At 42.0% G+C, this 27,170-nt stretch overlaps 1 protein-coding gene across 4 annotated transcripts; it reads right to left on the bottom strand.

The window, feature by feature from the left end:
• Nucleotides 1-1,710: 1,710 nt before the first annotated feature.
• Nucleotides 1,711-18,865, bottom strand: TCP11 (t-complex 11). Of its 4 annotated transcripts, none has more exons than XM_012746758.3 (10): nucleotides 18,711-18,865; nucleotides 18,304-18,446; nucleotides 15,488-15,584; nucleotides 8,436-8,556; nucleotides 5,617-5,837; nucleotides 4,714-4,850; nucleotides 4,237-4,454; nucleotides 3,963-4,144; nucleotides 2,868-3,031; nucleotides 1,711-2,145 (listed from the first exon to the last, which is right to left on the bottom strand). In XM_012746758.3, exons 2-10 carry the CDS (start codon nucleotides 18,425-18,427, stop codon nucleotides 1,913-1,915), a joined length of 1,497 nt encoding a protein of 498 aa, XP_012602212.2. In that variant the 5' UTR covers nucleotides 18,428-18,446; nucleotides 18,711-18,865; the 3' UTR covers nucleotides 1,711-1,912. The 4 variants fall into 4 exon arrangements, with proteins under 4 accessions (XP_012602212.2, XP_020142569.1, XP_020142568.1 ...); XM_020286980.2 differs by having other exon boundaries at nucleotides 18,304-18,441; XM_020286979.2 differs by having other exon boundaries at nucleotides 18,737-18,814.
• Between the last annotated feature and the right edge of the window lie 8,305 nt (nucleotides 18,866-27,170).

Here is a 27,170-nt window from a genome sequence, read left to right as displayed (position 1 = left end):
GTAAATTTTATATTATGTATATTTTATCACAATTTAAAATATAAATATATATACAAAAATTTTAAAAATTCCCTCAAACCAGTGGGCTGGATTGAATGCAGCTATGTCCTTGTTTAGGGACAGGATCCCTGCCTCCTCCATGTGGAAGCACAAGAAAATCAACTCAAAATTTCTAATAAATTGATAATTCCAGATTTTATTTATGAAGCAAGACTTTGTTGCCAACCCAGTGTGTGCACCCACCAACCAGTTTTCTTCACAGGAATCCCTTCAGAGCACCTTTGCCTCTAAGATAATGATGCTTCCAAAACGTGGATTTTTTAAAAAATCCAAATTAATAGCTGCAAATCAGAGAATCCAACTAGGCAAGCCTCCCTGTTTACTAAACAAACCACTTCCTCTGAGTTTCCCCATCCTGAAGCTGACTAATTATAATATTGTAAACTTAAAATGATCCACGCCTTCCAGCTTTTCTAGTCATAGTAAAAGTCACACTCTTGTTGACCTAGCTATCACCCACCTAGGATTTACCCTCTAAAAAAAGGAATTCAATTAGGAGGAAACCCTGGGCCTGATGAACTCAAATCCTCCTTCTGCTGTTCTTCTAGATAGTGTGTTATACTCAGCTCCTTCCATCTTTTGAAATGGTGAGAACATTGTTTTTTTTCACCTTGCCTTGAGAACACATAAGTGAATTTCCATTTTCTAAATCTGAATTGAACATTTCCCTCATTTTAGCCATAATAGTTGGGGCTGGCTGCTGCACTCAGCCTGAAAATGATAGGTTGGATCTCTACAATCTCAGGAGACATACCCAGGTCTTTCCTAGAACATCTCTAATTTGTGATGCCAACGAGAGCTCACAACCACAACTGGAAGTGGGAAGGATGGAGGCTGCTCCACCTCTGATTGCCCATGTCACCTCTGTCAGGACGCACAGGGTGTTTTAAGCTTTTAGAGATGAGGGAATGGGAAACTTACTGGCTAGAGAACAGGACCAGGGATAAACCTGACCCAAGGCAGTCAGTGACATAACTATCCAAGCCTGAACTCTGGACAACTTGAGAGAAGGCGCCCATGAACTCTGAAACTCACCCTTACCAGTATGCCTGCTTGCAGCCAGCACCCATTCCTGTCCAGCCCCAGCCCCAGAGAAGAGAAGGCTGATGCTCTTACTATTCCTGACTTTTTGTTGCATCGTTTGAAACCCTCAGGGGAACGTGGTCCTGGAAATGGGCTTTCTAACTTCTTTCAACCATGTTCTTCCCTGAGCTGAATTGGACAAAACATATCCCCGAGCTGACCTGGACAAAAACAAAGGCGTCCAGAGAAGCCCTGATACTCACATTTTGGATAATTTCAGAATTCTCACAGCCCTCAGAGAAATGCACCACCCTTAGAGAAAATAATGCTAGCACCTGGGTGTCCTGGCTGCTCAGCTCTGCATGTTGAAGGGAGATATTTACCAAGCTGTCCCACTCACCTATAGATAAGGAGGCTACTATCTAGCTCTCAAGGACAAAGCAAAGACCAAAAACTAGTGGGTTAGTAAATTTCTTATTATTCAAAAGATTGTCTGGATAGCCATCAGTTAGGTCCTAGTGAGCATATAGCCAGAGAAAGGAAAACTGAGGGCTTGTTGACTTCCCAGCTAGTTGGGGGCTGAGCTCACAGGGCTTGGTCTCAGCTGCATCACAAGAAGAATGGAGGTTTTCTTGCAATTCAGAAGTTTATTAGTGGATAGGTGTGGGCCAGTTGGTGTTTACATCTTGATCCCCACAGCCCTGGTGTACTGGCTGCTGGGAGGTTGGTGTGGGGATTCATTGCTCTGCTGGTCACTGGTGATGTTACCCCAGGATGATGATGGGCCTCTCTCCTGGGTCCAAGGTGCCAGGGCTCTGAGCCAGTGCTATTAGAGAGACTCCACTTTTGTTTCCAGGGCCTGGGCTGGGGAGGTCAGGGTTTTTAGGATCTCAGTGTAGTAGGGGCCAAACACCTGCTGATTGTGATGGGTCAAGTTGACAAATTTTTGTCCCAGCTCCGCCAGCTCTGCCTCAATGAGAGTAAGGCCTCCAGGGAGGTCTAACAGAGACCTCTGCACACCAAGAACCAAACAGCATTTGAGAAACAAATGGATTCGCTGATCTGTGAACAGGAAAAGACAGGAGAAGGGAAAGGGCAAACAGATTTCAGGGAGAAACATTTCCCGTGGACTCCACTCACCACATTGAGTTAACTGAGATATTTACCAAGCTGTCCCACTCACCTATAGATAAGGAGGCTACTATCTAGCTCTCAAGGACAAAGCAAAGACCAAAAACTAGTGGGTTAGTAAATTTCTTATTATTCAAAAGATTGTCTGGATAGCCATCAGTTAGGTCCTAGTGAGCATCTGACATCACAGGAAGATCTTAGAGTGATCCTTCAGATGGCTACGGTTAGGAGCCAGCTGGCCAAGCTCACAGCCTCCATTCCAACATAGGGGTGGGGGAGTCCCTACCATGGGAACATGTCTTACAGCCTAATTCAGCATCAGTTTCTTGTTGGGGAGGAGGGATGTCAAATGTCTTGGGCTGCAGTCAGAGTATGACCAACCAGTAGGCCAGGGTGACTTAATCAGGTTGGTTGGACAGTATCCTACACCTAAGAGTCCTGAATTCCTGATGCAAATCTTCCTCAGAACCACAGAGTCAGTCTTTATACTGAAATGGATATATGTTTAATCCAGCATTTTGAAAAAATTAAAGGCTAAATAGTGACTTACTCAATGACCCTGTCTTATGTTGGTAAATGGCTGAGTAACTCGCTTCCAGGGTTAGTATTTACGTCTCTCCCCAGCATTCTCACCACCTCACAAGCATGCTCACCAATGACACTGCGGACACAGTTCTCCTTCTTGGCAATGTTTTGGAGCTGTCCTATCAGAGATGCTGTATTGTCACTGCTCAGAGCAGCAAGGCCCATATTCTTGAGGCTTTGATGGATTTCCTGAGATACCTGTTCACTCACAGTCAGCATAGCCTCTTCAGGCCTAGAGCATAAAAAAGAGTAAGCTGGTACCCACCAAGTGGCCCTGGCAAGGAAGCTCCACACCAGAAGCAAGGCCCACTTGAAGGAGAATCCCAGACATCCTCCCCACCTCCAATGCCCAGCCCCTGGGAGGCAGCAGGGCCCAGTGGGCAGGTATAATGTCTTCACTATAACTCTCAAGATACCAACTATTCTTTATGTTACCATATTCTATTCAGTAAACAAGACAAACTATAAAATCAACTCTGGGACAGCATTTAGTTCTGTCCTTGGATCTACTCAGCATTCTTTAGTCCCATGGACTTTTTAATTAAGAAATTTATTTTGGGTATGGGGTCTCACTCTGTCACCTAGGCTGGAGTACAGTGGTGCAATCATAGCTCACTGCAGCCTCAAACTCCTGGGCTCAAGCGATCCTCCCCTCTCACCTTGGCCTCCCAAAGTGCCAGGACTACAGGCATGAGCCACCATGCCTGGCCCTTATTTTTATGTATACATTTTTAAGACTTCCTCAGGCATTTTCCATGGTCATTTGTCCTAACTCAGCAATTATAATTACAAACCCAGCCTTCTAATTCCTCTTTTTCCTTCAGTGTGGTGGCCTACACACAGTGGATGTTCAATCAGTATTGCTGACTGACTGACCAACTCCTGGATATCCATAATAATACCAGCCCACTGTCACCTATTCAAGTAGATATGATGACTCCTTTGTAGCAAATTGCCCCCACACTACCCTTTTTGGAAGAAAGTTTTATTTTTCTTTGTCATGAGCCTCAAGACCACTTATGGAAAGAAACCAACAATCTTTGTAGATGGTTCCAAAGGGCCCATCTGTGGTTTGTGGTAGACAGCAAGCGATCATTCATTACCTGCCTATGTCCTAAATACCTCATATCAACTTGTACTCTAAAAAAGATCTATGCGCTTACCTGGAGTTAAAATCCTCCAACAGAGATCTGGTTATGCGTTTCAGTTTATCCACAAACTGGGGTGAGCCAAATAAAACACTGCCAGAGAAACTACTGGCCACTAGCAAGACTGAGGCCAGGACAGTTAACTGGTGCAGCTGGGACTCCAGCTCCTGCAGCCGAGTTCTGTCCATCAGCAGGGTCTGGGGACCAGGGAAGAATAGGCTGTCAGGAAAGGAGGGCCCTGATGGAAGCCCTGCATACAAAACAAGGCAATGCCCCCAGACATTCTTACCTCAGGGAACTCTTCATTTTGAGGGTCCCAGAGAAGGAGGTTCAGGAAGCCCTGGGACAGCACCATCGAGGGGCTGAGGGGCTCTGGGTTGTTGGCTGGTTGATTTGGAGAGGGGCCGGCCACACTGGTGGAGTCAGGCATGTCAGGACAAGTTGGAGGTGGTGTGGTGAGGTCTGCTGCTGCTTTGGTCAGCCATTTGGTGGTGTGATTGAGGAGGCCTGCGATAGGGAAAGGAGTGTATAAACACTTCATCATTTTTATCTCTGAGGTTTTAAGACCAAAGTTCTCTTCAAGATAGCTCTTGGTCAATAAATAAATTATTTAAGAACCTTTCTGTCTTAAATAAATGTTTCTTCTTCCTCCCTTTACCTGAGGAAGAAACTTTCTATTCCTAAAGAGAGACAGAATATTCTGTAACATCATAAGTCAGACCCAAGGTCATGTCTTCCCACTCCTGCCCTCACATTATATACATACCAGGCTGCTCATCGAGTTGTTCCTGGAATTTGGCCCGTTCATACTGGATGGAATGTTCCTGCAGGTGAGGTTGAAGGCTCTGGATAGTGTAGTTCACCATGTCCATTTTCATGAGGCCCAGAACCTGGAAGATCCCTCTGACACAGGGGGAAATAAAATATTTATATACTGTGAAAGGAAATCTAGTGAGCTGGAAACCCAAACAAGGAGTCATTAAATCACTATATTCTAGAGTTAGGAGGGGTCTTAAAACTTAATTCTACCTCCTACATTTATAGAAGATGACATGTAGCCCAGGATCCAAGACCCAGGTTGTGTTAGGTTAGTTAGTGGCAAAACTGGGAATAGATAAGTCTCTGGACCTTAAAGCCTCTGGTCTAGATCTCTTTCACTATGGTCACTCTGTCGTTTCTTTAAAAAGGCAGTCAGTAGAAAGCAATAAATTAGCATATTAACGATTCTATTTGGAAAGTAGTATTATAGGTGATGCTATTTCTGACTCATCGGGCCACTTATTTTTCTTTTTTAACTTTCTGAGTCTTAGTTCCTATAGCTGTAAAATAGGGATAATCTCCCATACCTGCCCCCTCATAGTATACGAACTGGAACAAGAGAAAACCTGGGAAAGGGATGTTTTAACTCCTTGAAGAAATAATTACGTATTCTAATGTCTTATTGTATTATGGGGGGGGGGGAGCAGACCAATCTAAGGATAACCAAAGGCCCTGTGAGGTGATCTTTGGAAAAGAAAGGCCAACAAAGCAGAGAAGAGAGAGGGAGTGTGGTCGGGTCTTCAGTAGGGAAAAACTGGTAGAGACAATGACTATAACCCAGTGTCTGCCCCAGCTTTTTTTGGCCCAGGGACTACGGCAGGTTTCAGATGGCAGAGATAAAGTCTCACACCTCAGTAACTGAGCAGGGTCTGTAACGTGTTCTAGTTTCTGCACTGCTTCATCTCGAACTGGTGCACACAGCAAAGTCATCATATTGAGAATGTACTTAGAGAGGTAAGGGACATCCAGGGTCCCATCTTCTGCTTTCTGCTTGAGGAAGTTCATGTCCAGAGCTTCTTCGATCTCAGTTCTTAGGCGGTTCTGGCGTGGTAACAGCAGTGATAGCAAGATCTGACCAAGAAAGAAAGTCAAAGAAGGAGTTGCACTGTGTTTAGAGCCCCAAGCTCTCTCCAGTGGGCAGAGCCTTTAGCTAAAGACATTCCAGCCTATGATTTTTAAGGATCAAGAAGTTGGGTCCCCAAGTTTCCTAGAGAATACTATTTACCTTTGTTTAGGGGCCAATGATAATTTAAGGCTTCAGTGGATCAATTTCGGCACTAGTTTATATAATGACCCACTTTACAGGATTTAGTTTCCCATCCTGTCAAGTCTGAGATTTGCTGATTTGTGTGATGTACTTGCATGGGTTCCAGTGAACCAGTGGTCCAGATGAAAACATTACCTGGCCATTTGGGGCTCTTCACCAATAGGATAAAAAAAAAGTTACTCTGCTGGCTGGAGTAACTGATCCTGAGTACTAAGGATAAACTGGATTGCTGCTATACAATGAGGGCAAGATAGACTATGCCTGAAACCTAGGAGATTCTCTGAGGTGCCTCTTAGTACTTCCAAGCTCAATATTAAGGATTAATGGAAAACCAAAGCAAACAAACAAAAAGAACAAAACATTTTAGAACTCAGACTCTATGTCAATGAAGGTTTGGGTCACTTCGATAGATAAAGAACCCTAACCAGCCAAAGTTCTGGCAAAGTACAAGGGAAATATGGAAGGAAGAGTGGAAGAAGGAAGCCATAGATATCAACTATAGCCTTTTGACCAATTACAGAAACAAAGACTATAAATTTTCTCTTTGCATGTTATAGGTATGTTTATTTGTATATGCTAACCACTTTGTTTTTCCTCCTCCTTCCCATTATTATTTTATATACAGGTTGTTAGAATTTAACTTTACAATTTAGCCTTTAGGTAACAGAATATGCAACAAAACTGACTGAATTTGAGGAGCAGCCAGTGATGCATATCATAACTATTTGGGGCCATGTGTCTCCTCATTTTGGGAGAGGATGAAACTTGACAGACAGACAGCTATTTATTATTAGGTAGAAACAGAGTTCTTTTCAGGGATTCAAATGGTGTGTATGGAAACTGCATAGCCAAAGGAGTGACTCTGCCATTTATGAATATATTGCTTCACAGCTCCAAATCCATTGTTCTTTTCTCTGCTCTGTGAAAATAGAACTAAGACCTTTCAATATCTTTCCAAGATGGCCATATATACACACATACACACACACACACACACACACACACACACACACACATATATATATATATATATTTTTTTTTTTTTTAATAGAAAGAGGGTCTCACTCTGTTGCCCCAGCTGGAGTGCAGTTGCACAATCATAGCTCACTGCAGCTTCAAACTCCTGGGCTCAAGCAATCTTCCCACCTTGGCTTCCTGAGAAGCTAGGACTACAGGTGCCTACCACAATGCCTGGATTTTTTTTTTTTTTTTTTTTTTTTTTTTTGTAGAGATGGAGTCCTGCTATGCTGCCCAGGCTGGTCTCAAACTCTTGGCCTCAGCTTCCCAAGATGCTAGGATTACAGGCATGTACCACTGTGCTTGGCCCCAGACGGTACAAATTTTAAGCTTTATCTGTAGAGGGTGTTATTATTTAGTTTTCTGTGCTGTGTAACATATTATCATCAACTCAGGTTAAAACAACACATACATTTATCTCACAGTTTCTGTGGCTCAGGAGTCCAGGCACAGTTTAGCTGAGTCCTCTGTTCAGCGTCTCCCAAGGCTGCAATCAAAGTGTTATCTGGGCTGCATTCCCATTTGGAAACTTGACTGGGGAAGATTCTGTTTCCAAGCTCATTCAGATTCATTTCCTTACAGCTGTATGCTTGAGGGCCCCAGCTGGCTGTTGGCTGGATGCTACCCCCAGGTCCTAGAGGCCACCTGCAGTTCCTTGCTATGTAGCCCTCTCCATAGGCAGTTTACAACATATTTGTTTGCTTCTTCAGGGCCAACAGAAGAATCTCTCCTTCCAGTCTGCTAAGATGGAGTCTTATATGATGAAATGTAATCATGGAAGTGATATCCCATCACCTTTGCCACATTCTATTGGTTAGAAGTAAGTTGCAGATCTCACCTACACTGAAGGGGAGAAGATACAAGGGTGCAGATCATTGTGGGTCACCTTAAGGTGTGTCCACCACATACTACAAAGACATTGCAAAGGCAAGAGCTTCTCTTCTGGGTTCTGCTATGCACACTTGGCAGACTCCCACAGTGTGTGTGGCTTCTCCAGTGCTTGGCTCCTGCAGTGCACAGTGATCAGCAACACACATAGGCCAGCAACTTCCCCTGGCACAGCCATGCCCTCTCAGATGAGGTCCTTGGGTGTTTCTGTCTCAGCCCTGGGGTATGGTGGGTGACCTTTAGATCTGATATTCCAGGATTCTTTAGAGTTCTCTTTACTTCTTACTAGCTATGCCCTCATTTCTCTAATTCCTTGCTATAATAATTTTTATATTAAACCTTCCCTGTTCAAATTACTATGTTATTTCTGTCTACTGATTATACTCTGACTGATTTATGAACCATGTTCATTTAAGATTTGCTATAGCCTCTGACACTCCAATGAGCTGGTGATGTCTAAGAACTTTTTATCTACAAATGGAAGGTCAGTCACTCACCTCTTTAATTTCTTTCAGAAGTTCAAGAGCACAACTGAAGTCAGGGGGAGCTGCTGATAGTTGCTCTTTAAGATGGTCCCAAAAGGCATTATGCATTGTCTCCTTGACCTTGCCTTCCAGACTGTAAGAGGGTTAAATGAGACCCAAAAACTGTTACAGGGTCATAATCTCCTGAGCCCAAACAGCATTTGATATGGTAAAAGAGCATTACACTGACAGGGAAATGCCAGGAACTATATTTGAAATATAGCAGAGTTGAACAGGCTAGGATTAGACTTGGATTTCAAAACCATCAGCAAAACCTCTCAGAAGAGTTCCTTCTGATTCTAGAGCAGCCCTCCCTCTGCAATAGGAAGAACCCTGAATGAAGAGAGGTCAGGCTGAATTTTAGCACTGATTGTATATGCAGCATAGATGTATGACTTAGTCTTCATTTATGTATACATGTAGCATTGAACTAAACAATCGTTCATTTACTTGTGCTCCTAAAGTCTAAGAAAGGATTTTCCTTCTTTGAAAACACTTGAATGTCCATAAATATTTCCAAATCAAGAGGCCTAAAACTGAATTTATCATCTTCTCTCTCCAAACCTGTTCCTCTTGTATTCCCAATCTCAGTGTACTACCATCTACCTAGTTACGGAAGCCAGAAGGATCGGTCTTTTTTGTTCATCTTAAAAATATGTAAGAAGCAAAGGCAATGCAATTTAGAAAGGAGGATCTTTCAACAAACGGTGTTGGAACTACTAGGCATCCATATGTAAAAAAAATGCATTTAAATATAGGTCTTACATCTTTCACAAAAGTTAACTCAAAATGAATCACAAACCTAAATGTAAAACAGAAAACTAAAAAAATCCTAGAAGAGGCTGGTGTGATGGCTCACACCTGTAATCACAGCACTTTAGGAGGCCAAAACAAGAGGATTGCTTGAGGCCGAAAGTTTGAGGTTACAGTGCTGCTATGATTGCAGCACTGCACTCGAGCCTGGGCAACAGAGCAAGACTCTGTCTCTAAAAAACTAAAAATAAAAAGAATAAAAATAAAAATCCTAGATAAGATAAAATAGGAGAAAATCTAGGTGACCTTGGGTTTGGAAATGACTTTTTAGATAAAACACCAAAAAGCATGATCCACGAAAGAAAACTTTGGTAAGCTAGACTTCATTAAAATAAAACACTTGTGCTCTGTGAAGGACAACATTAAGAGGAAAAAAAGATAATCTACAGATTGGACGACAATCTTTGAAAAACACATACATGATAAAGCATAAGTATCCAAAATATACAAAGAGCTCTTAAAACTTAACAATAAGAAAATGAAAAACCCAATCAAAATAGGCCAAAGACCTTAACAGACATCTTACCAAAGATGATATATAAGATGGCAAATAAGCATATGAAAAGATGTTCAACTTCATTTCTCAATAAAGAATTGCAAATTAAAACAGCAATTAAGATGCCACTACACACTTATTAGCATGGCCCAAATCAGAATATCGACAACAACAAATGCTCATGAGGATGCGGTGCAACAAGAATTTTCTCTCACAGCTGGCAGGAATGCAAAACGGTACAGCAACTTTGGGGAAGACAGTTGGCAATTTCTTACAAAGCTAAACATATTCTTACCACCTAACAAGCATGCTCCTTGGGATTTATCCAAATGAGTTGAAAACTTATGTCCACACAAAAATGTTTACACCAGCTTTATACATAATTACCAAATCTTGGAAGCAACCAAAGTGTCCTTCACTTGGTGAATGGATAAACAAACTGTCCATATAACGAAATATTATTCAGTGATAAAGAAAAATGAGCCATCAAGCCATGAAAAAACATGGAGGAACCTTAAATGCATATCACTAAGTAAAACAAACCAATCTGCAAAGGGTATATGACATTATAGAAGAGACAAATCTATGGAGACAATAAAAAGATCAATGGTTGCCAAGGGTTTGGAGGTAAGAGGAAGGTAAGAATAGGTAGACCACAGAGGATTTGTAGGGCAGTGAAATCACTTTGTATGACACAGTAATAGCAGATACATGTCATACATTATTCAAAATCCATAGGATGTACAACACAAAAAGTGAACTCCAATGTAAACTATGGACTTAAGTTAATATTAATAATAATATATCAATTGTAACAAATGTACCATACTAACACAATGTACCATGCTAACATAACCATACTAAATCCTCTCTTTGGGGGCCAGGCATGGTGGCACACACCTGTCCCAGCCACTGAGGAGGCTGAGCTGTGAGTATCGCTTGAGCCCAGGAGTTTGAGGGTATAGTGAACTGTTACCATGCCATTGCATACCAGCCAGGGCGACAGAGTGAGGTTCTTTCTCAAAAAAAGTAAAAATAAAAATAAAATAATAGGGGAAACTGCATGAGGGAGTAGAGGGGTTATGTGGGAACTCTGCGTTTTCCAATCATTTTTCTGTAAACCTAAAACTACTCTAAAAAAAAATAAATCCTATTAATTTTAAGAAGTGAAATTACAGGAATTTTCTCCTGTGAATGTTTATTTAAATGATGTCTCTGACCTACAGAGCTAGACCAATAAGAAGAAAAATAACCATTTGAAAATTCTGAGGCATTATCTAGTCATTTCCAAATAGCTATTGGTTTCTTAAACATCCTTCCTTAAAAAAAAAACAAAAAAATAAAACCATACATAGTAGCAATGCATACTCCTTGTAAAAATAATATAAAGCAATACAAAGGTAAATAAAACAAATAGCCAAACTTCCTCTCCTGACCCACAATCTCAATCATCAGAGGTAACTGACTATAATCTAATAGTCTAGTGTATACTAGAATTGTTCTTAACTTCTGTCTCCTCATCTAATTTATCCAATTGGTGATAAAGTTCCACAAATTCTGCTTCTTGGATGTCTGGAATCCATCCCCTTCTACCATCATTTCTTACTATCAACTGGTCCCCCTGCCTCCAGTCTTGTCCCTTTTTAATCTTGTTTCCACTGCCACCAACTCATTCTAAAATCCACAATTTTTCTACAATGCAATTCTGATCATGATATCATGCTCATTTAGAGTCCTTTAGGGGGCCAGCTGCAGTGGTTCATCCCTATAATCCCAGCACTTTGGGAGGCCAAGGCAGGAGGATCACTTGAGGTCAGGAGTTCAAAACCAGCCCGGACAACACAGCAAGACCTCAACTCTACCAAAAAAAAAAAAAAAAAAAAAATTAGCTGGACATGGTGGCATGTGCCTATAGTTCCAGCTACTTGAGAGGCTGAGGCAACAGCCTGGGCAACAGAGGAAGACCCTATCCCTAAAAAAAAAAGTCCTTTGGGGCTTTGGGGGCTCCCTGTCACCAGCAGGGTAAATGGCTCATATAACCTTTCATGCTATTGCTCTGCCTTTCTTTTCCAACGTATCTTCTCCTACCTTGTAACACCCTGTGCTCAGCCATACCAAGCTATTAGATTGGTGTAAAATTAATTGCAGTTTTAGCATTATTGACATTTGCCATTTGATACTGGAATGCATTCTTAAATAAATATGGTTATGTTATACATCATTTTAATGCACATTTCTCACTTTATTGTTTTTACTAATGACTTGTTGCTTGCTGTTTATTTTATATTTATTTTAGACTATGGAAATGAGGTTAAACAAAAAGCAAAATCAAGAGATTTTCTTATTCAAAATGCATAATAAAGCAGTGGAAAAAACTTGCAACATCAACAACGCATTTGGCCCAAGAACTGCTAAAGAATGTACAGTGCAGTAGTGGTTCAAGAAGTTTTGCAAAGGAGATGAGAGCCTTGAAGATGACGAGTCCAGTGGCCGGCCATCAGAAGTTGACAACAACCAACTGAGAGCAATCATCGAAGCTGATCCTCTTACAACTACATGAGAAGCTGCCAGAACTCAACGCTGACCATTGGAAAGGTGAAAAAGCCCAATAGGTGAGTGCCTCATGAGCTAACCAAAAATCAAAAAAATCATCATTTTGAAGTGTCGTCTTCTCTTCTTGTACGCAACAACAATGAACCACTTCCCTCAATTGGATTGTGACATGCAATGAAAAGTGGATTTTATATGATAACCAGCGATGACCAGCTCAGTGGCTGGACCGAGAAGAAGCTTCAAAGCACTTCCCAAAGCCACATTTGCACCCAAGAAAGGTCATGGTCACTGTTTGGTGATCTGCTGCCAGTCTGTTCCACTACAGCCTTCTGAATCCTTGAGAAACCATTACATCTGAGAAGTATGCTCAGCAAATTGATAAGACACACCGAAAACTGCAATGCCTGCAGATGGCATTGGTCACCAGAAAGGGCCCAATTCTTCTCCATGACAATGCACAACCAACACTTCAAAAGTTGAACAAATTGGGCTACGAAGTTTTGCCTCATCCACCATGTTCACCTGACCTCTCGCCAACCAACTACCACTTCTTCAAGCATCTCGACGTTTTGCAGGGAAAACCCTTCCACCAGCAGGATGCAGAAAATGCTTTCCAAAAGTTCATTGAATCCAAAAGCACAGATTTTTACACTACAGGAATAAACAAACTTATTTCTTGTTGGCAAAAATGTGTTGATTGTAATGTTTCCTAAAGTGATTAATAAAGATATGTTTGAGCCTAGTTATAATGATTTAAAATTCATGCTCTGATACTACAGGTTACATTTGCAGCAACCTGATACTTGTAAAAGAACGTACCATGTTCTACCACCATTCTGTGCCTCCAACATGTTGCTTCCACTGCCTGGAGCATCCTTTCCCACCAATAGCACCTGGCATCATCTAAGATTCAACTCAAGCCCTCATAGGCAGAATCTTCCACTGTAGGCAGATCTTCCCTGATCTTCCTTAGGCAGCCAGGCACTCTGTTAAACTCTCTCTATATGCACAGCTAGGAGTGAACTTATCAGTCTGATCAATTGTTTTCAGTCTGATTCAATTGTCTCCCCTATAAAACCTTTTTGACAGCAAAGACAGTGTCTTGTTTATCCATATCTATCCATAGCACCCAGCATTTTGCCTGCCACACAATAAGGACTCAATAAATGCCGGGCAAATGAATGCTTGAGCATGGGATTTCCCTTAGAAACCTATAATTATAATTAATTAACATCATTCTATGAGCCTAAAGCCAACTGTCCAATAATCAGTAACCTCAATCTCTTTCAACCTTTTCCCAAAATAATTTTTTGTATCACCATACTGGGAACCCAACTCTAATAGTTCCATTTATCTCCCCTGCTTCATTTCTCCCTCTCTCATTTCCTCTACGTGAAACACCCCTCTCTATGCCCCCCAACAACTCCCTCACCATCATCTGTAACAGACCTTCACTCTCCCAGTTTCATTTTTCAATCCCCACCTGCCAGCAACAAACATATCAATCAGTGAGAGAGATGCTAGGAGATCTGAGTTTTGGTGAAAATCTGTTCCCAGGGAAGCTGTGCTTGGCACGAACACCTGTTAGCATCGGGCAAGAGCAAATCAAAGGAGCATGAAGACCAGGGGAGCAACTTGTTACAGAGAAATGGCACTTTTGTAACAGATTTCTTGAAGTGGCCAAATAACAAAACCTTGTAAGGATGCAAACTAATCACAAGTTGCCATTGTTTATCTGTCTATTGGTGGGAAATTAGAACGGTTTTAAAAGTAAAATCTGACAGTGAAATGTACCCACTTAGTTGCCAGTAAACCAGCAGAGCCAATTCTGTTCATACTTACTGAATGAATACTTATATATTGCAATGTCAATATAACTAAGAAGAATCAAAACAGAGCTTGATCAGAATAGGGATGGGGATTTTCAAATCCTGATAAATAAATTAAGCTGATTTGTGAAGTGGAAAAAAACCCAAGTTTTATTTGTACCCCCATAATATGCCGAAATTAAAAAAAAAGTTTTTTTCAACCCAAGAGTTGAAAACACCACTAACAAAATCTTTGTATCTGTACCTATTTAATCTGAGGCTACTTAAAAGAGTAACTGACAGGAGCTACGTGGTAGGCAGTTGTAAGATGGCCCCAAGATCTCTCTGCTCCCAGTACAGTCATCCCTTCATATCCAAAGGGAATTGGTTCCAGGACCCCCCTTAAAGACCTAAATCCACAGATGCTCAGGTCTCTGATTAAAAAAATAGTGTAGTATTGCATATGACCTATGTACATTCTCTTGTAAACTTTAAATCATCTCTAGATTATTTATAATACCTAATACAATGTAAATGCTATATAAATAGCTGTTATGCTGTGTTGCTTTATTTATTTGTATTGTTTTTTGTTATTTTTAAAGTTTTTTAATATTTTGATCCACATTTGGTTGAATCCATGTATGCAAGGGCCAACTGTATTGACATCCTTGTGTAATCCCGTCCCTTTGAGTGTGGGCTAGTTTCATGACTGGCTTTTAGTAAATAAAATGTAGCTGAGGCAATGAGATGTCACTCCTGAGATTAGGTATCAAAAAGACTGTGGTTTCTGTCTTGAGCATGAGATACTCTCACCCTCTACTCTCTCATTCTCTCACTCTGAGGGAGGCCAGCTTCTGTGTTTAGAGCTGCCCTGTAGAGAGGTCCATGTGGCAAGGCTGAGGGAGGCTCTGGACAAGAGTCAGCAGATTGACTGCAACCTTGTGAAAGACTATAAACCAGAGTCACACAGTTAAACCATGCCCGTCTTTTTGACCCACAGAAACTGTGACATAAAGAATGTTATTTTAAGCTGCTAAATTTTGGAGTAATTTGTTATGCAGCAATAGCTACTGCAGGCTACTTCCTCTAAGTCTGTCAGAGATCTAAAATCCACCCTAACTATTTATTCCAACTATTGCTGCTTTGGTTCATTCGCTTGTTAAATAACATTTTCTTCTTGATTGTCTGATACTAATAATTACAATTATTACTTTTCTGTTTAAGTTGTTAAAACCTCTCAAATTAAAATACTGATTATATTATTAAATAAAAATGCATCAAGTCTGATCAGAAGACATTAGTGCTAAGTAAATATGACAGGATGAGTAAAATGGAGAAAGTAGAAGAGCCTATACCTGCTTGGAGGTACAATCTTCTCTTCCATGTGGTAATCATGATTCATCCCAATCTTGTTGCTCAGCTTGGAAACTTCATTAACTGTCTCTGTCAGAACTGTGACAGAAAGAACTTATGATGGACAACAATGAACCCACACAACTCTGAATTTTTATTTTATTCAGAGTTCACTCAACCTAGTGGGCCCCAAATTTAGATTCATCAGACTTATCTTACACAGACTCACTCAACCATTCTAGTTATTTATGTTTTCTGAACTTTATGCCTCATGATAGTGCTAAAAACTCTCAGAGTAGTCCAGCACGGGGGTATAAAAAATAGAGTGAAACTGATTAAAACTTTTTTCTTAAAAAGTAAAATCATAATTATAGTAGTAAAAAATCAGTAATTTGTGATTCGCAAAAGTAAATATTTATCTAAGGATATTAAGAGTCCACTTTCCTCTTCTGCCACTAATGCTGCACACAATGAGGCTAAATTCTCCCTGCAGATAACACTCAGATGTTACTGAATAGTGCCAAAGTCATTTGGTCTTCTAAAGTAGCAGGTTTCCAGATTTTAGGATTTTACAGATTAATAAAATTTCCAAAAAATTTTAAGCAACTGACAACATGCCAACTTTTTGTTTTGCCAAGTATGGACAGTGAAACAAGAAATAAAAATCTACTCTACCACCACAAAAATCTTCATTTCATAAAAGGAAATACAGTTTAACCTCCGAAAAAGCAGAAAGGAAATATTGTCAAAATAAAGAGCAGTCCTTTAAATTGAATCAATACAGCTTTAAAAAAACTCATTACAGTATCTTTATATAATTTCATTTTGCTGAATATTACTAAGAATTTCGTCATAGACCAGCACCAGCATTTGGCAAGCACTGTTCTAAGTTCTTAGTACAGGCCTATAGTATGGCTGATAGCACTATCACATAATAGGTATATATAGCAGTTATAATGATTACTTGGTATAAAAAATGAAGTAATACACAATAAATCATATTTTCTCTCTCTCTTTCAATGAAGCTTCATAATTTGGCCTCAAGCTGTGAAGGGGATATAAATGAACTAAGATTGGCCATGAGTTGACAACTATTGAAGCTGGGGGATGCATAAATGGGAGTTCATTATATTAGTTGCTCTACTTTTATAAATGTGTAAGTTTTCTATAATAAAAAGATTAAAATATGTAAAAAGGAAAAATAAATTTTCTGTAGAAAAGAGAATAGGAGAATGCCCTTGTTCTCAGAAAAAAATATAACGAAGTATTTAGAGGTAAAGTCATGACTTTATATCTTTCAGATAGGGGGGAATATATATATATGGAGAGAGAAAAAACAATATAGCAGAATATTAACAATGTGGGCATTATTTTTTTTAACTTTTCAACAGATTCGGAATTTTTCAAAATTAAAATTTACAGGGATTGTAGACCTTTATAAAAAATCCATTGAGTCCCTGCTTAGGAAAACAAAGGTGAACTGAACCTTAAGCAGATGGTTGAAGTTTCCTTTGTTTTCTACAGCCTCTCTGAAGTCTTTAGTTCTAGCCAAAATAGCAAAATGCAATAAAATATGTAAATAGACTCACCGTTAATTCACTAATGATAAGTGAGAACTAAGAGAAAATCTCCAAAAAGAGATTTACAGCAGCTCACTGAAGGACTGAACGAAACATACACTAAAACACTTTCCAACTACAACAAATCCAAGTCCATAACCTGCCTTGACAAGACTATTTTGTTGCTCAAAAGTAACGTAGCACTAAGCAACTCCAAACGGTTCTAAAATTCAGGAAAGAGGAAGACTCAGAGAAATCAGAGATAAAATGTAACTAAAATAGGTTTTAAAAATCCAGAGCCCAAGGACAAAGAAATTTTCAAGTAATATAGTAATTTAATCAAATCAACCTAATATAGAAAATTTCAAATTTATTTTTTTAAAAAAGGATTTGTTATTCATTTTACTGAGAGCTGTTTCATCTATAGATTCACTTAGACAGCCGCCTCAAGAACTTAAATTGTATTTACAAAAAAATTGACTTTCTCCCCACATCAGGTTTTTATCTGTCCAATAGGTGCAAAATATGCTGCCATTCTGTTAACCAGCAGCGACCCCATGTGGGCACAGGAGAAACAAATCTAATTAAATTTAGCAGCAGGGCCTGGAACTAATTTTTTGTATTTAAATCTTCAAGAATTTTAGCTCAGGTTGCTGCATGTACACAGCTCTTCAGACTGATGACTGGTTGAGTTCTCTGGAGATAATTATAAGAGAATTGCAGCATGAGTCCCAGTGAGATTGGACCTACCACGATGTGTGGAAGAGACCTCGTGCCCCAGTAGGAACACAAAGGAACATCTACTACAGTACAGAGCTAAAGAATATGAGCCCAGGGCAGTACTACTCCTTGAGTCAACAAAAAACACAATTCCTGTCGGGGATCATTTGGGTTATTTAAAAATCGACCCCAGATATCTGCCATTTGCCACCTACAAATTCAGCATACAACAACACAAAGATGCCTCTGAACTGACTCAGCCTCGAATTCTGTCAGTCAAGTCATCACATCGGGCCACTTCTTTCTCGGGGACCAAAGACTCTCTGAAGACCTCTGGTCAACAGTGGCCTAGGGCCTGTAAGTCAAGTCCGTGGGGAGACAAGGAGAAGGGCAAACAAAAGAGGGGGAAGGCCAAGAGAGAACACTTGGCAGCTGAGGGGTCTGCGGGTCCCCTGGACAGCGCTGGAGCCCGGGCAGTGGGTTCCTTCCAACGGGCGCCACCCTCCCCTGAGGGTGGCCAAGGGGACGGCTGGACCTACGGGCAGGGGGGTCCTGGGGGCCGCTCTTGTCTTCCTGAGTCGGTTCTGACGTCTCAGGCTGGGAGGGCCTGCTCTCCGCATCGCCAGGGTCCTTTGAGGGCAGATTCTCCTCGACGTCCGGCATTTCGCTGGTGGTTTCTGGGCTGGGGAGAAACGGGGCGCGCTGTGGGCGTCCCGGAAGGGGGCTCCGCGACCGCCCTAGGGCCCGGCCTGGGGGCGAGGGCCGGTGAGCAGCCGCTTCAGAGTCTCTCGGGGCGGGAAAGACCGGGGCACAAGAGCCTGAAGGAGCAGGGATGAGGAACCAGAAAGAAGCCGAGTGCTGGGCCGCAGCCAGGAAACTGAGGTCTGAGGCCCCTTCCTCCCCCACCAGGCGACCCCTGTTCCCGCAACGCCCACCCGGCCCTCACCTCCGCCCCTGCCGCTGGGCACCCACTCTGGATCGGCTCCGCAGCCTGGCGGCCTCGCGGCCCGGCCGTACCACCGCGGCGAGGAGGCGGCGGCTAGGAGAGTCCGGGATTTGAAAACAAACCGCCGCGGTCTCCAGGGGCAACCGGGCAGCGCACGTGCGGGCGCTACGCCCGGCCGGAAGCCGCGGTGCGTGTGCCTCCGTCGTCAGCTCGAGGCCTCCCAGGCCTCCGGTTACGCGGTCCTGGGACCCATCCCTGCCGGTCACCTCCTGCCCCCTCAAGAAGGATCACCTGGATCTAGCTAGGGGAGGGAGGGAGCACTGTTTGCGGTTTTTCTTCAGCCTGTTCGTATAACCCAAGAAACAGAACCACACCCAGGAGGGGCATTTCTCCAGCATATCCCGGGCACGCCGCGACAGGTGGCCCGGGAAGGCGGCGCTGTCATTCTCCAGCAGGCCAGCTTCCATTCAGGGCCTTCCCGCTGCCTTCTGGCCCCAGCCCGCCTGTGGCCCGAGGCAGGCCCTCCTGCTCCTTGGCTCCAGGCCCCCAGCCCTTCTTGCTTGGAGTCTGCTCTGTCGCCCCAGGAGTGATGTGCAGACCTAGAGTGTCCCCGCCCGGGGACATGAAAAGGAAGTTCACCTCCACACTCTCCCTTCCCTCGGATCACTCTGACTTGATTTCTTACCACAAAAACTTACTTAAAAATAAATAAATAAATAAATAAAAGTATTACCTGTAAGAAACTCTGCCTTGACTAAGTTCTTTTTTTTTTTTTTTTTTTTTTTGAGACAGAGTCTCACTCTGTTGCCCAGGCTAGAGTGAGTGCCGTGGCGTCAGCCTAGCTCACAGCAACCTCAAACTCCTGGGCTCAAGCGATCCTCCTGCCTCAGCCTCCCGAGTAGCTGAGACTACAGGCATGTGCCACCATGCCCGGCTAATTTTTTCTATATATATTAGTTGGTCAATTAATTTATTTCTATTTATAGTAGAGACGGGGTCTCACTCTTGCTCAGGCTGGTTTCAAACTCCTGACCTCCAGCAATCCGCCCGCCTCGGCCTCCCAGAGTGCTAGGATTACAGGCGTGAGCCACCGCGCCCGGCCTTGACTAAGTCCTTATTAAAACCCTTGCCCTGTTAGGGTGGAGTGTGGATGTATCTTGTACAGCTCATGGGTTTTGAAGGGGAAAATTGTGAAGAGACCTGAGCACATTTCTACTTTAAACAGTTCATTCTACTGTGAGGCCCAGGAGGTATGAGGGGAATGGCCTAGTAAAGTTACTGTTTACCGAGAGAGTATCTCAAACCGATTAAACCTGCTCCTTCCTCCTCCTCACCCTCTCCTGGTATTTCCCTCAGGGACATCAACTGTGAAGCAGGCTGGCCTTCACCCCAAACCCACCAGAAGTGGGAGGAAGTTGTACAGTGACTTCAGTAAAGAGTTCAGTCATGCTTCATATTACACAGAGAGATAGCTAGGCCTGGCTGTTGATTTCTGTTTTTTAAAACCAGAATTTTGTTTGGCATTTTAATTTTTGGGAGAAATTTTCCAAAATAACACTAGTACACTTCCCCCACAAAAAATGGCATTGTTGTAAAACTCTCCCTACTGAAGCCTGAAATTTCTCTAGCAGTTTATCCATATACATTAAATAATCTCTTTAAATGTTCTCTTAATACCCAAATTCTCTGGGAGAGTCATGGGGAAGAAATAGCAGTGCAGAAGCTCCTGGTATGGTGTGGGTGGGGGGAACTGAAGCCATAAGAGAAGGCAAAGATGGAGGTAGCAGAGAAAGACAAAATTAGAGTTTTCCCAGGGTCATACCAAGTACAGCATTTCATGATCTTTATCATTAATAGTTATCAGAACCAACCAAGCAAAAGTTAGAGGTTGAGGGGAATAGAAAGATGATGTGAGAGATATACCCTTCTTCTCTTTGGGGTCTTAGTTAATAACTGATTTTTGTTTAATGGTTTACAAAATACTTTAAATCACAAATCTTATGCTCTGCACACAATTCTATTCAATATGTAAGGCAGGGATTATATTGGATCACTTAATAGGTGAGCAAACTGGGGATCAGAGAGATTTCAGGGAGTAACCAAAAGTCACAGAGTAAGCAAGGTCTTGATTCTTGATCATATACTTTTTCTTAATTCACACCACTTCCCTTTTTCTGGCTGAGAAGCCATATACACACAAGAAAATATAACTAACATATAATGGCATGGTAAGTACCAGGGCTGGGGGTACAAATAAGAAGCGATTTCTCAAAGAAAGGGTGAGAGATCTTCCCCAGGTATTTGGACCAGTTCAAGCTCAGCCTTTAGCCAGAGTTCTAAGTAAGACTGTGTAACTCATTTGGTCTTTAGAGACAGTCTCTTGTTAGGCCTGGCTCTCCCTCAACCTCAGAAACCTCCTTAAACTCTCCAAATGGGTGAAATTGGATTTTGTACATATTTAGCAAGAATGCTCCTCCTGGATAACTTAACACCTTTACCCTATTAAAGTGCACATACCTCAAAAGACCCATAAGGCAAGTATTTGTCAAGCAACCTAAGGCTAGAAATAAAGGCCCTGTTTTCACTCACATTGAAATATGCCCAAATCTGTCCATCCTGGGTTCCCTTTTTATACTAAGATGTCATGTGACTTTTATCTTCTATTCCTAATGTATCTATGTTTGTTTTAATATGAAAGTCTATTTCCTCTCCTCAAATCTTTGAGTAGAATTCTTGTCCCAGAAGGAAGGGCTTCCTATACTTGTTGGCACACCTCTGTATACCACCCTAATTTGAGAAGCAGTCTATGGTAATTTCAGGCCTACAAGCTGGAATTTTCCTACTCTTCAACCACTTCCTCACATATAAGAGCTTTAACCCAAGCCCAAGAGTATGACTATTCTCATTTGTTAAATACTATTCTGTGTACACTACCCCACAAAAGCAAATTATATAGGAAGTCAGTCCTATTCACAAAGACATTCTGAAAAAGCGGTAGATAAATTCAAAGATATGAGAGAAATACTCCTAGGTGGCTGTAAGAGATACAGAGTCAAAGATTTTAAGAACAATCATGGATACAGATTGGCTAGCTAAAATAAAACAAAAATATGAAAAACACCTCATTTTACAAAGAAACATCATAGGCTCAGTGAGGTTAAATGACTTGGCTAAGGGCACCACCAGTTTATGGAAAATTCAGGACTAGAACCCATATTGTGGTCTGTTTGCTCCATAATGTATGCAAGAGTAAAATCTAATACCGTAAATAAATATTTACATTTCCTAAAGAAAAATGTAAATGATAGGCCGTGGAATGGAAAAAGCGAGGGATGAAGTTAAATAGAGGCCAAGACTGCAAGTATAGTGGAGTATACTGGAAGATAAACAGCCAACTAAAGTGGTAGGGACACGTAAATACAGGGTGGGGCATTTAAACGGAGCCATTTGGAGTCGTGTAAACTGAGACTGCCTTCATTGTAGCCTCCCTTACAGCAGAGAACCTCACTTCAAAACTATTTGCTTTAGTCTTTTGACAAATGTGTTTTCTTCACAGAACCCAAGAGGAGCATGAGAAGGGCTGAGGTAATCTGGGGGCATTCTGGTGGTGGCCCTTTGAAGCTCAGAGTGAAATGTGATGGATGGGGAAACCATTACAAATCTTTAAGGAAAGGAGCTTCAAAGCAGAAGACAAAGAAGATTCTGGCAGCAGCATTTGCCACCTACTTCTCCAGCCACACCTCACTCCTGAGCAACACTTAAGAGTCTCTGCTCCTTCCTACCTCAGTGTCTTTGCACATGCTGTTCCTTCCATGTAGCATGCTTCTCCCTGCTCTAACAACCTCCTTTCACCTGACTGACTCCCTCTCATCCTTCAGATCTAGCTTACAAGGCCTAATTTCCTCAGAGAAACTTCCATGTCCCTTTGTTAGCTTCTCTCAACACCCTGTACGTTTTCGTCATAGCAGTCATAACATTTTGTAATCACGTGTTTGTTTGCATAATTAAGCTTTGTTGAAATGTCTAACTCTCCCATGAGACTGTAAGCTTGCTTTCTCAGGGTAGGGACTGTGCATTTTATTCACCACTATGCCTGGAACATAGTAGGTGCCCTCAATAATCGTGGAGTGAATGAACAGGGTAGATGGCAGTGTTGGAGGAGTGATAGAGAGTCGGCACTGCTCCCCTACACACCCAAGCAGTCAGGCAAGGTGTGTCTCTCTAGACCCGGTCTTGATTACCAGGGTCTGTCTTTCTCTTTTTGTCTCATAGACATATAGACATGTTTTCCCTCTTTCTGTCTCTCCTCTGACCTTAGCTTCCTGTGACAGCCTTTTGAACTAGCAAAGACAACATCTGAGAGAAAAGGAAGGATGTTTAGGGCCCTGTGACACTGGGGTTTCCCCCCCGACCAGAAGGTGGCAGCAAGGGGCAGTGGCACCATGGGAGTAACCCACAGAGGCAGGTTCCTGGATGGAGGAGTTTCTCTCTTTGCAGAGCAACCCAGGCAGGGTCAGCAGCAACCTAAAACCGTGAAAACTGACTTAGAAGTCCTCCTAAGAGCTGCATCTTTTGAGACCCCAACACAATCGCGCCTTGTGCCCCAGGACACGGCGCAAGTTACACACTTAAAGCAGTTTCCACAGAACCGCATTCAGTTGGTTTTAAACTCTGGGGAAAGCTGGCAGCCTCTTTGTGGGTTTTTTAAAAAACTAGTTAGAGGGACAATTAAACCTTTATGGGTCCCAGAATGTACCTATGCACACATAAATAAGGAACATTCTTCATCACTGGAGAATCCACTTTCTGGCAAGAGATATATTTTTCTGCCATCATAGGACAGAGTTGAGCTCACGTCCGAGAACCTTTCTCATCAGGGCAGGTGACAGGGGTCAGCATGAGCAGAGTTGGAACTTTGACCCTAGTTTGGCATAAGCCCTTTCTCAAAGTAGACCCCTCACAGGCCTTGGGCTTAGCTGGTCTTAAATAAATTACATAAACTCCCAAAGCCTTTCCAGAAAGCTGCCAGGATTTTAGGCCAAGAAAACTCATCTTGCTCCCTCCTTGTGTTACTTTGGGCCAAAATGCTCCATTTGTCAAAGAGTCCTGACTCCATTATTCCCAGTCTTACGACACAATACAATGCATTCACATATTTACAGGGCAGTGTCCTTGAATGGTCTGGACAGGGTTTTGTTTTGTTTAGTTTTTAATCCAATAATATCATTAAATGCACCAGGGGGCTCTCTTCTTAAAGGAACTTTGGAGTAAACTCTTTTGTTAAGTGAAGCAGTCTTTTGTGAAGCAAATCATCAGCCTCCAATTTGTTATCCAAATCTGAGATTTCACATAGATTTTCTTAAACAAGGGTCCACTTCAGATGGTGGCCTGTGCATTTCTTAAAATTTTTCTGACTTTGGTTAAGACAAGCTTTTCCTGAATAGACTTTATTGGGTCAGGATGAAGGAATCTCAAACACTTGAGAAATAAATCAGTTTCAATCATTCGTGTCATCCATAATTCTCTAGAACCACCAGCCTAAAGCAAAGTATAATGGTCTCCTGACAAAGGCTCCAGCTGCATAGATTCAAGGGCCAGCCTATTTGAAGTCCATCACAAAAGAAATGCATGTGTTTGGTGTGTGGGGGGGGGCGGGGGGGGGTTGTACATTATTGTAGTTTTTTTATTGTGGTAAAACACATAGCATAATATTTATCATTTTAACCATTTGTAAATATACAATTCAACAGCATTAAATAAATTAAATTCACAATGTTGTAAGCATTCACAATGGTGTAAGCATCACCACTATCCATACGCAAAGCTTTTTCATCATCTCCTGCAAAAACTTTGTGCCCATTAAACAATAACTCCCCTTCCCTGCTCCCTAACCTCTGTTCTACTTTCTGTCTCCATGAGCAGAGAACAGTTTTACACTCCAGTTTTTCTTTGGGGCTTTTTCCCTTCCCATGACATTGTGATGGGAGAAACGGGAAAGTTGTGGCCATCCTTTTTTCACCTTTTAGAACCTTCCTAGTGCCATATCCCCACGCCCCTGGCCTTCACCAACAGTGTGTCTGAGAAGAAGCTGGAGCTCATTTGAACGGTTTAAACTTGCAGAGGGGCTGCAGCCCCCAGCAAGAACAAAAGGTCACTGGGTCTGAGTCTCTGTTATAAGCTCAGGAATGGCAGGAATTTTCTGACTTCAATGGTCTGAGTAAATGGAACGCCGTCAGCTAGATGGCTGTTTGGGTATCTGAAGCCTATGTGGACACCATTCAGTGCTGGTCAGATGCAGAGTTAGGCACCTGAGATCTTTTGGGGCTGGGAATGCAAGAAGAAACAAGAAGGGCCCTCTTGGGCATCTTCAAATTCCATGTGATGGAATTTCTCATTGAAAAACACTGGTGAACCCACTCATAACTGCAGAATTTACATCTCTCGTACCCATTTGCAGCTGACAGAGGCACACTCAGAATGACTCATGGACTTCAGTTTAGGTTTTACTTTGCTCATAATGCTCGCAAACTCGAAGGAGCTAGCTTCCTCCACCTTCCCACCCCCACAAACTCAGGAGACTCAGCTTACGAAAAATCTGATTTTGGGTTGTTTCAAGAACTACTTGGGGACCCTCAGCCTCCTGCCCCCAACCCCAGGACTGTGAACCTGCCAGGGGCCCTTAAACAATGATGGCAGGGTGATTCCATGGCTCCGAGAAACAGTGAACCATGGGGTGATGGAAGGAGAATCACCTTGAAAACAGGAGGCCTGATTCCCTTCTGCTACCCACTTGCTGGTGACCCCAGGCAAGTCACTGGGCCATTCTAGTCTCATGTGTCCCCAGTCAGTTGGAAGTGCCCTCCAACACTGACAGTTGGTATGTATGGAAGGGAGGGAAGTAAGGCTTTCTGATGTCTGGAATTCTTGAAACAGGGAACAAAGTCTTGTGTTTCCCAAAGGTGCTGACACTAATGGTTAGAATGGTTACAAAGAGGAGTAAATTTGGGGAAAGAGGAAAGTAGAACATAGAACAGATTGAGAATGAAGTAAGTACTGACTGGATCTTTATAAGGAATTGTTCAGCAGGCATCTGGACATAAGCATCTGGAGTTAAGCAGAGAGACTGGGACTAATTGATAAGAATGGAGTCAGGAGTCATGGTTAACAGATGAAATAGTAATAATAATACCAGCAACACATATCAAGTGCTTACCATGCACCAGTCACGAATGAACCTGATATAGGCTCAGAGGCTGGTATAGCTGGAAAATACTTTAAAAATCATCTAATCGAAGTCTCCTCTCTCTCTCTCTCTCTCTCTCTCTCTCTCTCTCTCTCTCTCTCTCTCTCTCTCTCTCTCTCTCTCTGTCTCTCTTCTGCTCTATAGTGAGAAAAGACAGGAGTTACAGTGTTAAAGAGTTAATAGTAGTTGTCCCTCTAATTGGGGCAGACATCCTCTAGTGCCCACAAGGAGGGTCTCTGTGAGGCAAGCATCACAGAGGGCCTTTGATGTCATGCCCGGCCCAAGTTGGAGAACAACACAGAAGGACTTGGCCTCCAGGCTAAATCAAACTTCAGCATCGGTTGATGATAAGAAATGGAGACTTGGTAAGAAAGATACAAAATTTTATGTTTAGCATTTCTTTTTTAAAACAACAACAACAACAACATATTATCTTCATAATAGTTGCTTAATGTTTAATATTGCCTGGTTTAATGAATAAATTATGGGAAATACATAGCAATAACTTTAGGGGCCTTTAGTTTGGAGAAGTCCATCTGCATCCCTCTATCGACCTAGGGCTAAGACTACCTACAGCTTTGTTTGCTGGGAATAAAACTCTCTAAAAATCCAAAATGGCAAAATGAAAGGCATGAAGCACTGGCAGATTTCACAGCTTCCTTACATTGCACGCCGTAGCTAGTCTATCCTGCTTTTTACAAAATATTTTGGGTTTTTTTGTTCCAAATATCCACATTCCACACAGAAATATTTTGTTTCTTTTAAAACCAACTCTATTGAGATATAATCTTCATAAAAATGTGCCAATTTTAAGTGTACATTTTATGAGTATTGCAAATATATATGCCCATATATATTTTATGAGTATTGCAAATATATATACCCATATATATATAACCACCACCGCAGTCCAATAGAATACTTCCATCCCCCCACAGTTTTCCTTGTGCCCATTTGCAGTCATATCCATCTCGTTATCCTAGGACCCAGAAAACCATTGATCTACTTCGTGTTGTTACGGCAGGTGTACAGCTAGTGTTACAGCTCTTGACCAGGGAAAGAACCGAGCGGCACACGAAGAGTCAGAGAACGGTCTTTATTGCTCCAGCAGGCTCAGCGGACTTCTGACTTCTCTCTCCTCAACTTCTGATTTCTGATCCCCCCTTCCTTGTTCTCCTCCTGCTTTTATGCCCTTGGTAGGACTCCAAAAAACATCC

Source organism: Microcebus murinus, chromosome 5, assembly GCF_040939455.1.
Source record: "Microcebus murinus isolate Inina chromosome 5, M.murinus_Inina_mat1.0, whole genome shotgun sequence".
Taxonomy (NCBI): Eukaryota; Metazoa; Chordata; class Mammalia; order Primates; family Cheirogaleidae; genus Microcebus; species Microcebus murinus.
This window is presented reverse-complemented; position numbering and strand designations above follow the sequence as displayed.

Coding starts and splice junctions, on each gene's coding strand:
- TCP11 (XM_012746758.3), bottom strand. CDS start 18,427: ATGCCGGACGTCGAGGAGAATCTGCCCTCAAAGGACCCTGGCGATGCG. Junction 5,838..8,435: donor TTCTGAAAGAAATTAAAGAG/GTGAGTGACTGA, acceptor TTTCTTGGTCAG/ATCTTGCTATCACTGCTGTT. Junction 2,146..2,867: donor CTGTGTCCGCAGTGTCATTG/GTGAGCATGCTT, acceptor TCCTGTTCACAG/ATCAGCGAATCCATTTGTTT.